This window comes from Symphodus melops (genome assembly GCF_947650265.1).
Source record: "Symphodus melops genome assembly, chromosome: 8".
Classification (NCBI taxonomy): domain Eukaryota; kingdom Metazoa; phylum Chordata; class Actinopteri; order Labriformes; family Labridae; genus Symphodus; species Symphodus melops.
The window spans coordinates 22811463-22824049 of NC_136698.1; the positions used below are offsets into that span (position 1 = coordinate 22811463).

At 40.4% G+C, this 12587-nt stretch overlaps 2 protein-coding genes and 1 long non-coding RNA gene across 3 annotated transcripts; 2 read left to right on the forward strand and 1 right to left on the reverse strand.

The window, feature by feature from the left end:
- The first annotated feature begins 279 nt into the window (after positions 1–279).
- Positions 280–1441, forward strand: LOC306828421. Its single transcript, XR_013779741.1, has 2 exons — positions 280–1314; positions 1361–1441. It is a non-coding gene; the product is annotated as an uncharacterized lncRNA (long non-coding RNA).
- On the reverse strand, positions 1366–6625 carry uck2a (uridine-cytidine kinase 2a). Its single transcript, XM_079350894.1, has 7 exons — positions 6461–6625; positions 4382–4541; positions 4118–4214; positions 3680–3822; positions 2904–3001; positions 2757–2805; positions 1366–1787 (listed from the first exon to the last, which is right to left on the reverse strand). The coding sequence occupies exons 1-7, from the start codon at positions 6563–6565 to the stop codon at positions 1651–1653; spliced, it is 789 nt and encodes a 262-aa protein (XP_079207020.1). The 5' UTR covers positions 6566–6625; the 3' UTR covers positions 1366–1650.
- Positions 6626–7566: 941 nt separating this feature from the next.
- tmco1 (transmembrane and coiled-coil domains 1) lies at positions 7567–11161 on the forward strand. The gene is made up of 7 exons (XM_079350517.1): positions 7567–7799; positions 8583–8660; positions 8745–8804; positions 8900–8946; positions 9395–9462; positions 9692–9836; positions 10686–11161. The coding sequence occupies exons 1-7, from the start codon at positions 7730–7732 to the stop codon at positions 10782–10784; spliced, it is 567 nt and encodes a 188-aa protein (XP_079206643.1). The 5' UTR covers positions 7567–7729; the 3' UTR covers positions 10785–11161.
- The last annotated feature ends 1426 nt before the right edge of the window (positions 11162–12587 follow it).

The following is a 12587-nucleotide window of genomic DNA, read 5'->3' on the forward strand; positions in this document are numbered from 1 at the left end:
AATAAAAAAAGACATTGCCATGCATTGTGTGCAAGCATTGGACAAAGTTGTCCTTGGCTTGAGCTCCAGTTGCCTGTGTCCTGCATTATTGTGTTAGCAGGCTAGTGTTAGCACACTTATTAGCTCATAGCTTCACATTGAATGTAAATTAACAGAATGACTGTGACCTGAAATTGCTTACATGACATTCAAATAAGTAGTTCTTTTCTCTAGTTCTTGACTAAAAGAGATTTCACATGTAAGGAGAGGAGACGGCCGTCCCATCCATGTAAACACGGCTCTAACAACAAAGCCAGCTGGACTCGGGCTTCTGACACACTGAAGACGGTCATGACTCATAGAGTCACAGAGGATATACTTGAGTTCTACAGTGTGCATGTGTAAAACGTTGCACTTTTTTCCCCTTTAAGAGCAGCTTTAAGTCTGATCAGACACAGAGGTACTGACAGGTAGTGTACATGGGTAGAGCACTATTTTTTAACAAGTGATCAAAAGCCTTTCAGCATCTTTCCCCATCCAATTGCTTGAGATTAAGGTCAAAGTGAACATTGTGTTTTAAATGAGAAGATCTAATCTAAACTTAACTGGAGACACATTTGGTTTGAGGTTAATAGATAAAGTTATGACAGAAATGTAAACCCAAGAATTCAAACCGTACCTGAGAAATTTTATCATAAGAAAACGGCATACAGGAAGAAAAGTCCAACATTTAAAGAATGCATCGACATGGTGCATCTCGACATTATGACATGTTACAGCTCAATACAATTACCAACACCATTGTCAGTGTTAAGTTTTACTTTGAAATGAAACTTGCATACGTTTGTGAATATGAAGATTCAAGTCTGTGGGATTTTAAAGAAAAACAAAACTCTTTGCGGTAAATTCATAACAGAAATGATTGTTCTTTATGCTACCAACATTGTACAGTAACATCTGATTCATAAGAAGGAAAAAAAGAGCATCTAACTTTAAAGACATTTTGTCCACATACTCATAACTCTCTGGTGATGTCATACATAACATGAGGTTGGAATCGGTTGTTCAATTTGACTCGTTCGTTTTTTATTGAGACGTGACAAAGAGAGAGCAGCTTGAGGCAGCGTGACATAAATAAATGTATCTCAATCCATTAAACCTTACTTTAAAGTCTACATCAATACATCCCAACAGGATTTTAATAGGGCTTGAAATAAAATGTTGCATTGTTGAAGGAAATCAGTCATGTGGTTGCACAGTGCGCGTTTAACAGTAGTGAGGTAGGCCAATGCCCTGTCATCAGACAGCACGGTGCTTCCAAGCTTTTATTGTACTGTTAAAGGTTGTCAAGTGAGCGGATGTCTTCCAAACTACTTTACAGTACAGTTGTAGAGCTGTGGTAAAGGCAAGCAGTAGTTTAAATCAAATAACATGTTAGCCCCTTAGTTATTCTCTCCATTCAATCTCATTCACAATATAGAGAAAAAAATATCATCGAACACGCTCAGCAGACAAACAGATTCCCTTCATGTTCATTACCTCCGTCCAAACACAACCATATCAAAAAATGGTCTTTTCATTTCCCAACAAGAAACTCCGCCTCAGTGAACAACTTTCCACACGTTCAGATCCTTTATATGCTCGGGGTGGGGGGGTGGGGCGGACCTGAGCTCAGTGGGGCCGGCTGATGGACTCCATGTTTTGCGGCTTTTTTGTTTTTCCGTAACTGTTGAACAACCCATTCAGCCGTTTGGTCAGACCTCCGTTTAGAATATCCTGGATGTGTTGGACGATGAGATTTATGGCAACTGTAATGAGAAACAAAGAGGTTGTGTTGTCAGCGTGTGCCACAGTTTAAAGTTATTTACATGGTGGTTCAGGGATTGACCGGCTTTTGAAGACAGGCTCTGATGGACATATGAGGAACTGCAGTTTTTTGCAGGAATTTCTACATTTGGCCTAGTTAAAACACTGTTTTGTTTTTTTTCCTGTGTACAGCACTAGCAACATCATTGTAGGTAAATCACTCTACCAATTTGTTCCAGACTGAAATATCTCAACAGAGACTACATGGATTGCTGTGGAAGTCTGTTGTTACATTTATGACAGAGCTGTACTTTTGTTTTTAGGTTAGTAAGCAAATGTGAGCATCCTGACATGATCACCTATCACGAGGACTGTGGTCCACATGGTTTGTGAGCATTATAACGTTTGTATTTACCTCAAAGATACAGTCTTTATTCACTGCCTATCAGCTAAAAGGGCAGTAACCTGCTTGACGATAGTTAGAGTAGTTTCTCTGCAGTGTTTGACCTTCATCTTTATACAAAGCAGTCTCTCAGGGTCTACACACACACACACACACACACACACACACACACACACACACACACACACACACACACACACACACACACACACACACACACACACACACACACACACACACACACACACACACACACACACACACACACACACACACACACACACACACACACACACACACACACACACACACACACACACACACACACACACACACACACACACACACACACACACACACACACACACACACACACACACACACACACACACACACACACACACACACACACACACACACACACACACACACACACACACACACACACACACACACACACACACACGTCCTTTGGGATATCTGTGTCTCCAAAAGTCTTCATTTCTTTCATATCAAGTCCAGTGTTGTCAGGTACGAGAGCTACTAAAGTAAAAAAAAAAATACTCACCAAGGTTGTCTACTCCTCTTGGTATGATAACATCAGCATATTTCTTTGTCTTTAGAGATTTGATAAAAAGTTGGACTGTAAGTCAACACTCAAAAACAGAAAAATGCACTGATAAGATATGTTACAATCAAGAAGAGCAGCACTTACAGGCAGACAGAACTCCTCAAATGCAGGCTTGACAAAAGTTATGTACTGTGCAAGAACACTTTCCAGGTCCCGTCCACGTTCACTTATATCACGCAGCACTGTGGGGACAACGGGACCAGGACAGACGTAAGCCCAAAACAAACATTTTCTGACACTGTCACGCTGAAAAGATTGATACCAGCTTCATGTCTTAACAGAAGCTAAATAAAGTTGGTTTAAAGGTCATACATTATGTAAAATACACTTCATGTTTTTCTAGCTCTAATGTGTCCCTCACCCCCTCACCCCCCCACCCCCCCCCCGAATGATGAGAACAGTCCAACCTCTCCATTTTCACTGCTCATAAAATGTTTGCTCAGACTGGCTGTTTGGAGATTTTCCCTTCATGACATCACAAAGGGCAGTAACCCCTCCCCCAGGTAGGTGACATTTCTACCTCTGCGTTTCCACCACAATAAGGTGTGTTGTGAGAAAGCCCAAGCCACAATCCCTTCCTACCTTTTCAATAAATAATGTTATATGATGACTTTTTATTGTATTGTGGCAAAGCCAGCTGGGAGTTTCCCCACAGCTTCTGGCAGTAGCATATTTACTTAACATAAAATAGTTTCAATTTCCCTTGGGATCAATAAAGTGTATATCTATCTATCTCTATCTAGTATTTATTTTCTTATCAACATGCTGTTAATGACAGAATTTGGACTCTTTTGTGTTGTGCGTCCTGTGTTTAAAAAACAAAATCATTGTCTTCGACGAGTCAAGCTTGGACATTTTACCTCTTCTTGATAGACGTGTATCTGCATCTGTGTCCACAAAGAGCTTCATTTGGAAAAGGTCTCGGATCTCCTGAGAATAAAACATCAGGATGCCCTCGAACAGCACCACGTCAGCCGGGTACACAGTCACTACCTCCTCCTTTCTGCCAATACGAAATATTTAAAAACAGTCAACACATGGAATTTGTAACATTTTTTTGGAAAAGCAGCGGCAGCAGTGAAAGTTGATGTAACAGCAACCTAAATAATGATAAACTAGAGTCAGACCCTTCACAGATATGTTTTGGGGAGCTCTGAGACTTCTTTAAACTCTCTAAAAGTAGTAAAATATGTGACCCTTGAAAACATTATTTACTTTGAATGTTATCGCTGTGTTGAGATGCATGAGAGACATCTGTTTATTGGTCGTGCTTAAAAGACTTGATAGGACACACTCACCTGGAGTGGGACACAAAGTCATAAACAGGGATGTGCACCGTTTTCCCCTCCTTGATGTGCCACAAAGTTGTGATTATGAGGTCATTGTCAAATGCATCTGTATCGGCAGAAAAGAGTACAAATCAGCAAAAGACATTTCTTTAGCAGGATGAAACATCTGGAAGCAAACTCGCTGCACTCGCATCTGAATAAACAAGGCAAGAGTTTCCCAGAGAGACACGCGTTTTAGAACTGTAGACTTTTATCTTTCGATTACACACATACCTGGGTGGTCGAAGTTGAACTGGCCCTTGAGGGCCTTGGCCTTCTGCTCGGGGGTGAGGACCCTGTAGAAGCTGTCCTGGCTGAGGATGGCCACTTGCCGCTGGTGGTGGTCGATCTCGTTCTGCCCCAGCAGCTCCATGATCTTACTGCACACAGAGGACTAGAAGAACAAAACAAAAGGTGTGATACAAACACTGGGACTTTAACGTTTGTTTGGAATTAGAAGTATTTACTTTAAAAGGAGCACACAATCACTCTTCATTTCACTCATGCACCTGGCAGATAGATTACAGATAGGCAGGCCAGCACACACACAAGTTTACTCCTCGTTCAGATACTTTGTGGGCGGAGGATGACAGGTGTTGAAAGCAGTTACTCCTACAAGAAACATGGGCCATAACAGCAGGAAGTCAAACCCACAAACAACTTTCTGCTGAACCACCACCCCGAGCTGTGTTGAGAGAAGCTCCTTTAAAACCGACCTACTGTCACTTATACATAAACTGACATCATAATAAATACATGGAAACACTTTTAACTACTTTTCAGGTTAACACTATTACAGTGTTCGAAGTGTCCCACACTGAAGCCTAAAGAAAAGTGTACAACACTCACTAATGTCCAAATAACCTTTAAATAAGTTATATTATATGTACATATTTAAATAAGCACATGTTAAAAGGAATGCAAGCTTTTCATTTTCCTTGATTTGTATTCATCTGTGCAACAAAACCTGAATGACTATTAAGAGTTAGACTGAGGTACACAAGCAGTCGTCCAGCAGTGTCACAAAGAAGAAGAATCGAGGATGGTATCAGCTGATCCACTACAAACAACATGTTGAGAAGCTGAGCTGGGCTCTTGTAATATAGCCATAAGTAAGGTCCTTTACCTGCTTTTTGTAAACATAATGATGAGCATGGTCTTGTTCCCTGCTCTTTTGTTAATGTTAACAGACAAACAGTAAGGTCCTTTACCTGCTTTTGTAAAGTGTCTCGAGATAATGCCTGTTATGAATTGACGCTATACAAATAAAGATTGATTGATTGATTGATTGATTGATAATGAAAGTCTTCCTGAGGGACATGTATGGGGCACTGATGCGGTGGTTGTGAGGATGACACAGTCCAATGGTGGTGGCTGTGTCAGTGACGTTGGGTGGTAGTCATCTAATTCTATTATCTATTGTCCAAGAAGTGCTTTATAAACCTGTTTGTTTTGATGCATCTCTTTGTTCCGTCACATGTTGTGTATCACTTAAGGTCCAAACTGTGCAATTGTGTCCTGTCTTTACTGAAGTGTACATTTTGTTTAATGCCTGGTATTATTTAATTCTATTGTATGTTTTTCTTCCTTTAATTAATGTAAACATGCTTGTGACTTTTTTTTTACTTTTTGATATTGATGCTGTTTATATTCCTGTTTTGAGCTGTTGTATTGACTAAAGTTCCCTCATTGGCGGATCAATATACATTATCCTTAGCAAATAAAAATGTGGGTTTCATTGTAAGGAGCTGTGGTGGGTCCTGAGGAGAAAGTATTTAGTCTACAGACAGCATTGTTGCCGTACATAATGTTTATCAAACAGTGTTCGTTTATCTTCAAACTCTCTGACTATTCACCTGCTCATCACTTCTCCCTCCTCGTGAGCTGTGTCAGGCTGATGTTGCGCAGCTGGTGGTAATTATCTGAAAGCTCACCTGTCTTCTTCCCCTGATTTGAGACAGGAAAGCGTCCCGGATGACTGAAGTCTGATTTCCGTTGTGTGCGTAACACTAACCTACATGAACAAGCATCTGAGAAAAGGCAAATTTAACTGATGCTCATAAAATCCTATGGTGACAAGCAGAGGGACGAAACAATGGAAACAAACCAATGAAACTGATCGACCAGATAGAAATATAATGATAAAAAAGTTGCGGCTATACCAGAAGAAGAAAAAAGGACCAGTCATCACTGAATGACCTAAGAATAAATTCAGCTCCCGGTATCGGTTTACACATAGCACAATCTAATGCAACAAAAACACAAAACAAGCAAACGAGAAAGATGTTTAGCCTACATATAATCAACACCAACCTTGCCGCTTGCTGTCCCCCCAGCCACGCCAATAAGAAAGGGCTGCCGTACATAGCTCTCATCTCTGGCTTGGTCACCTGCCTTTGTCTCGCTGTCTCCGGTCATACTTCATCTGCAGCGAGATGCGGCCCTGAGGTGTTTGAGCTCCGCGTGCGCTCCTCCCATTTGACGATGATGATGACGACGATGATGAGGATGGGGCTAACACAGGCGTGATGGCGTTGTTGTGGAGATAGTGTAATCAAAATCGGATGCAGTGATCTATTGTGGGTTGTGGATAGGCTATCAGTTTAGACCAAGTCATTACATCAGCTCAGCTTCCTTATTGTCTTCTTCCAGTTATTCTCATGACCACAGGAAAATATACAAAGGAAAACTTAAAATAGGCTATCCGGATTTTTAATTAATTCTATTGTTTTGGCTGCAATTTGAAAGCGGTGATCTTTATGAGATAGAGAAGTTGTAGTCATACAGTAGACCTTTGATGGCCATCTCAGTGTATGAATTCTAAGATCTAAAGCCTTGTAGGCCTATGAGTGGTAGTCGGTGTTTTGTTTTTTTAAATGTATCCCCATGTTATAATGGACCAGCACTGTCTTAATAGTTTATATTTTTCAATAGTCTGCTCAAAAGATTTTTGGTTCTTAACAGGTCTGTTTTTAACCATAGTATCCTGTCTCTGTCATGCACCTTGTTCTTCTCATGTGACTCTTTTTGAAGTGTGTCTGGTTTGAGAACAAGGCCATGTCACTCCCATGTATGCTGAGAATCGATATCATGAGAGTGATCATAAATGTAATATTGAATGCCTTTACAAGTCAAAGTGCATGGTCTGTGATTTATACACGTAAAAGTGTAGCCTATTTTATGAGTATACATTCACACAAAAAATGTTAAAACTTTTGTAGTCAAATGGAAACAGCTAAGCATGTCATCTTTATCTGCTCCAAATATAAAATGGAAACAACACAGTAAAAACATACCAATAGTTCTGTGAAATGAGCTTTATACTACATGTTTACTTTTCTTCACAAGCTGGACCGATAACAAGGACTGATGGGACAGTAGGGGGCGATGATACTCCGCCTGGTAGCAGTCGCCACTGAACGAAGAAGAAGAAAAGAACCGGAAGTACTTTTTCCACTTGACCCTCTCTAATGCTGACATGTCTCTATGAGGGTTTGAGCTGTGTTCTGTGGATAGGGTAGTCTTACCTCTATCAATAAATACAAACTTTGTTTCATAGTTCAGAGGAAGCAGAGCGTCGACATGAGCACAATGTTTGCTGACACCATTCTGATCGTGTTCATCTCGGTGTGCACGGCGCTGCTGGCCGAAGGTGAGTGAGGCTCACCTGTCAGCGCGAGACAGGAGCACGTTAGAAGAGCTGTTCAACATATACTCAGACAAGGGAGCGACCAACACTTACACAAGAACACTGACAAACAAAACAACACGGTTTGAAATAAATGTACCGGCGAAATAAGCCTACAAAGCCAATCTGTGCCTTATTTTCAACGATTTATTTTTCTTTTTACTTCATTGAGCAGCATTAAGTTTATCACGTCGACGGAGGATTACTGCTTCCTCCGTTTTTGCATTTCTCTGTCTTCTCTGTTTGGATGTGTATTCTGTTATTGCCCGGAGTTTATGTCTTTGCTTTGTCTTTCAAAGCACTTTGTGAACATCTGTTTTTATATCACTAAACGTAACTATTGCTAATAATCATTATATAAAAGTATGTTGCAGTTGTAGCTTGATAACAGCTAAAGGTTCAGTGTAAATGATAAGAACTCATTTAATGTCCATGTCCTATTTGTCTTTATTTTATTATATTTTATTGTAATATATAAATATTGAGAAATGATGCATTGAACACAGCTAAGCTTCAACACAGAATATGAGGAAAACATCCTGAATGTTCTTTACCATTTAAAGATTATCTTTGGCATTACTGCAACCAAAAAGAGAGATATCAAACCACGCCTCGTTTAGCAGACATCCCCCCATGTCCCCCCATTGTGCTTTGTCATATCAAAATATCCTTTGAGTTAGTCACGGCACATTGAATGTGTTGGACCAAAGTGGTAGACTGCATCGATTGTTTTTGTTTTCTGTGCAGGGATTACCTGGGTGTTAGTGTATCGTACTGAAAAATACAAGAGGCTGAAGGCTGAAGTGGAAAAACAAAGTAAAAAACGTAAGTGAGTCTCACATCAACCTCATGTTAGCTTCTGTCGTGTTTCTTCTAACTGGTTAATGTGTTGTGGTGCTCGTTCATTAGTGGAGAAGAAAAAGGAAACCATCACAGAGTCTGCAGGGCGTCAACAAAAGAAGAAAATTGGTAAGAAGAACCCTGTAAATTAATTTGACGGGTTTGTTAGAACATAATCTTGTCAGTGTCTCACTGAGTGTCTCAACCTTTTACATCTTTTACAGAAAGACAAGAAGAGAAACTGAAGAACAACAACCGAGACTTGTCCATGGTACGACCCCGTCTGTTAACAGTCAATATGTCACTATATTAGAGTTAAATTTGTTGACTCAAGCGTTTCATCCCCAGCTGCTGTCCAATGTGTCCTTGAGCAAGACACTTAACTCAGAATCTGATCTGACTCCAGGATACTGATTCAGATACTTTTCTCCTCACCCCCTTTAAAAATGTTGTTGTTGTTGGTTTTATGTGTGATGATGCACAACGCTGTTTTAATCCCAGCATTGCAATGCTCAAGCTTCAAACAGGAAGCAGCTCTCGGGTTTTTCAAATTAAATGTTTTAAGCCGCTATCCGATACACGAATGACGTTAATATCTGACCCGATACAGAAATAACATCAGATCGGTCCCATCTCTAATATTTAAAGAAATAATTCCAGGGATTTTTTTCCCAGTTTGTGTCAGAGAAAATGTTTTCTAAGTTTGTGTTTGTGTGTAGGTGCGCATGAAGTCCATGTTTGCCATCGGCTTCTGCTTCACTGCTTTGATGGGCATGTTCAACTCCATGTAAGTACCACATGTTTGTATTGACAGCTGATTTTCATGTTTTCATCATTTCAAACAAGGGAAACATTGTTACTGTGGTGACTTTGTAGTCTGATGTGATGCTGAGTGATCAAGGAGTTGAGTGTTTTGATGACATGTTTGTGTGATATGTGTCCGTGACTTCTCCTCCTCCGTTGCTTTGAACACGCTCGGGAGCTCACGCCACTCTCTGATCTTTCTCTCCGTTCAGCTTCGATGGACGAGTCGTGGCCAAATTGCCTTTTGTGCCGCTCTCCTACATCCAGGGACTGTCACATCGCAACCTGCTGGGCGAGGATTTCACCGACTGCTCCTTCATCTTCCTCTACATCCTCTGTACCATGTCCATCAGACAGGTGACTATATGCACCTTTTGTAGCTTTAGACCCAGGCAGGGATTCTGCTTTGTTACCTGTTTTGTTTCTGTTGAAGGGGGCGCAACATTTTATTCTCTCTGCAGGAATCAATGGACCAACATACAAAGATAGTTAGCATGCATCCTTAACAAACCGACATGTCAGCATTTTAATGTGTTTGATCAACACTCTTTTGGGTCGGAGCCTGATTTTTTCTCTGGCACACAAGCCAAACCTTTTATTCATTTATTTTTGCCCAACAAAGAAATCACTAAAAGAGAAGTTGGCTTTTTAGTTTCCTCATCAGCAATGTTTTCTGATGTGTCAGCAGTTTTTTAAGCCTCAAGGCCTTTGCACACTGAGTTAGTTTTTTCTGATGTGTTTTTTGGATCAGTAATCTGAAATTAAAAAAAAAAAAATACAGTTGGTACAGACACCTTGCAGACTGAGTCTGCTTCGTTTATTTTACTATTAATTAAGGAAACTCACACAGAGCGATCAAGCAGATTAGATGATTTAGTGGTTCTTTAACTAAATAAAAGAAACCGTGTCTGTCCTCTGCAGCCTTAAATGTAACAGCAGCAATAACAACATTCATCATGATGAGGAAATGGTCCGTATCTCTACACATGTATGAGAGTCAAATCGGAGTGGATCAACGTTAACAGGCTTTTTGTCATCACTTGTTCTATGGTCAGATATATTTTAGGCTTTTATACACAGACGACACTTGATCGTAATCAGCTTGGTTGATTGATTTGATTTTCTTTCCCGTGCTGTTTCTGAAACCCTCGTCACATGACCCCTCTGACCTCGGAGTGTTTGTTTGGTGCTGTGTCTCTCCTCCAGAACATTCAGAAGATGCTCGGTCTCGCTCCCTCCAGAGCTGCAACCAAACAGGCCGGAGGCTTCCTGGGACCTCCTCCTCAGGCAGCCAAGTTCTCCTAATCATCCGAGAGATGTTGCTGCGCTCTGCCTGTGAGTCGTCACAGCTCCTGTCATCACAGCAGGGACAGACTGACTGACCTGCCTCTGCAGTGCTGGAGCAAAACGTGTTCTCTGTTGCAGCTAACCTATCCCAGCCCTCTGGATAATTATTCATATTCTGTTTATTTAACTTTATAAAAATGTGTGTCGTTTAGAAATTAGATGAAAAGTAGTTCTTAGTTTTGTTGATTACCAAAGGGTACAAACCTCGATCCAGTTTTAGGTATTTTAACTGTCAATTGGCGCTGTAAGATCTGATCTGTTCATCAGTATTATTGTACCTCATCGTCTGTATCCTTCTTTCTAACAGACTAATAAAGTTTTATGATTACACTCCAGTTTTTGAGTCTACTAAACATAAATGTCTCTTACTTTCTCTTAATAATTCTTGTACCATCTTCTTTATTTATTAATAAATAGAGCGTTTTCCTGCTCTGAGTCTTGTGCTGCATTCAGGTGCTCCTTGGACAGTGCAGCGCCGATGAAGGCCCAGGGCTGAAACACGTTTGTTGTTTTGCTATTCTTACCCCTGATAAAGGAAACATAAAGGATGTTTGTGTGTTTGTCAGTTTACGAGTTGGGTACGTACATTTCAGTTAGGGAAGTCTGAATGTTGTTACAACTAAAACAGTGTGGATGCCACGAAGAAGATGCAGAATTTCTGTTGCAGGTTTTGTTTGAGCAAAAATGTATGTACATTGCGTGGACTAATAAGTATCCTAACATATTTTGCACCCCTTATGAAGACGATTATGAGTTAAGTCAGGCACCTCATTCATTCAGGTCTCATGGTCGATGCTCCAACTTGAGCAGGTTTACCATTTTGTATCATAATACGACTGCTCCTTTCTACATGTGCGCACAAGCAACTACAAATATATAAAATAGAATTTAAAAATGTAAAAAACTCAAAATGTACAAAAGGTGCAACTGAGGAGCTGTGCAGTTGATGACGAAAAATAATCTCTGTGTTTATAAATATAAAAAAAGGAATGGGACTGATGATTTCAGAACAGTGAGGCAAAGAGCAGCTGTAGCACTAGAATCAGAATAGTGGTCAGCTCTCACACATGAGGAATTTGACCTCGGTGAACTCAGCTCTCTATCTCTCGACTGAATGCATTTGGTCCTGTCATGCAAATAGTTTTCTCCCCATGCGCTGTGTGCAGCCTGAACAAGCTTGTATAATGTACAGGTATGTTTCTCATGTGGCCCTAGTGTCTCTGTTCTTTTTTTATTGTTCTCTTAATTATATTGTCAGCTATTTAAAATTTGAAGAGACGGTGAGGAGGCACGGCCACAAAATTGCTGGTGAGCCTGTTCTTTCCAGTGAATATGAGTTGTTGCCTTCAGGAAAAAAGGTATAAGGTACCAAACTGCAAGTTAAATATAAACTGTCTTTCATTCCTACCTCCATTAAATTATTACATAGTGCAAGATAGAGTGTGTGTGTGTGTGTGTGTGAGAGAGAGTGAGAGAGAGAGAGAGAGAGAGAGAGAGAGAGAGAGAGAGATTCATAAAGGGACTGTGCAATAAACTCTATGTATAGGGAAGTCCAATAAAATAACAGGAGTGCAATAAAAAATCAGTGCAATAGAATTAATGATGTATGGATACATGTGCAATAAAAAGAGTGTGTGCAAAAAAAATGCAAATGAAGTGATGTGTGTGTTCTGTGCTGTTGGAAGTGTATGTTGCATGTATACAGACATTGTGTTGTGCTGGGTTCTTTGTGATGTGCTATATGTGGTGTTCTCTTGTGTC

Coding starts and splice junctions, on each gene's coding strand:
- uck2a (XM_079350894.1), bottom strand. CDS start 6,565: ATGACCGGAGACAGCGAGACAAAGGCAGGTGACCAAGCCAGAGATGAG. Junction 3,823..4,117: donor GACTTTGTGTCCCACTCCAG/GTGAGTGTGTCC, acceptor TCGTATTGGCAG/AAAGGAGGAGGTAGTGACTG. Junction 2,806..2,903: donor TTGAGGAGTTCTGTCTGCCT/GTAAGTGCTGCT, acceptor AAATCTCTAAAG/ACAAAGAAATATGCTGATGT.
- tmco1 (XM_079350517.1), top strand. CDS start 7,730: ATGAGCACAATGTTTGCTGACACCATTCTGATCGTGTTCATCTCGGTG. Junction 8,947..9,394: donor ACAACCGAGACTTGTCCATG/GTACGACCCCGT, acceptor GTTTGTGTGTAG/GTGCGCATGAAGTCCATGTT. Junction 9,837..10,685: donor GTACCATGTCCATCAGACAG/GTGACTATATGC, acceptor TCTCTCCTCCAG/AACATTCAGAAGATGCTCGG.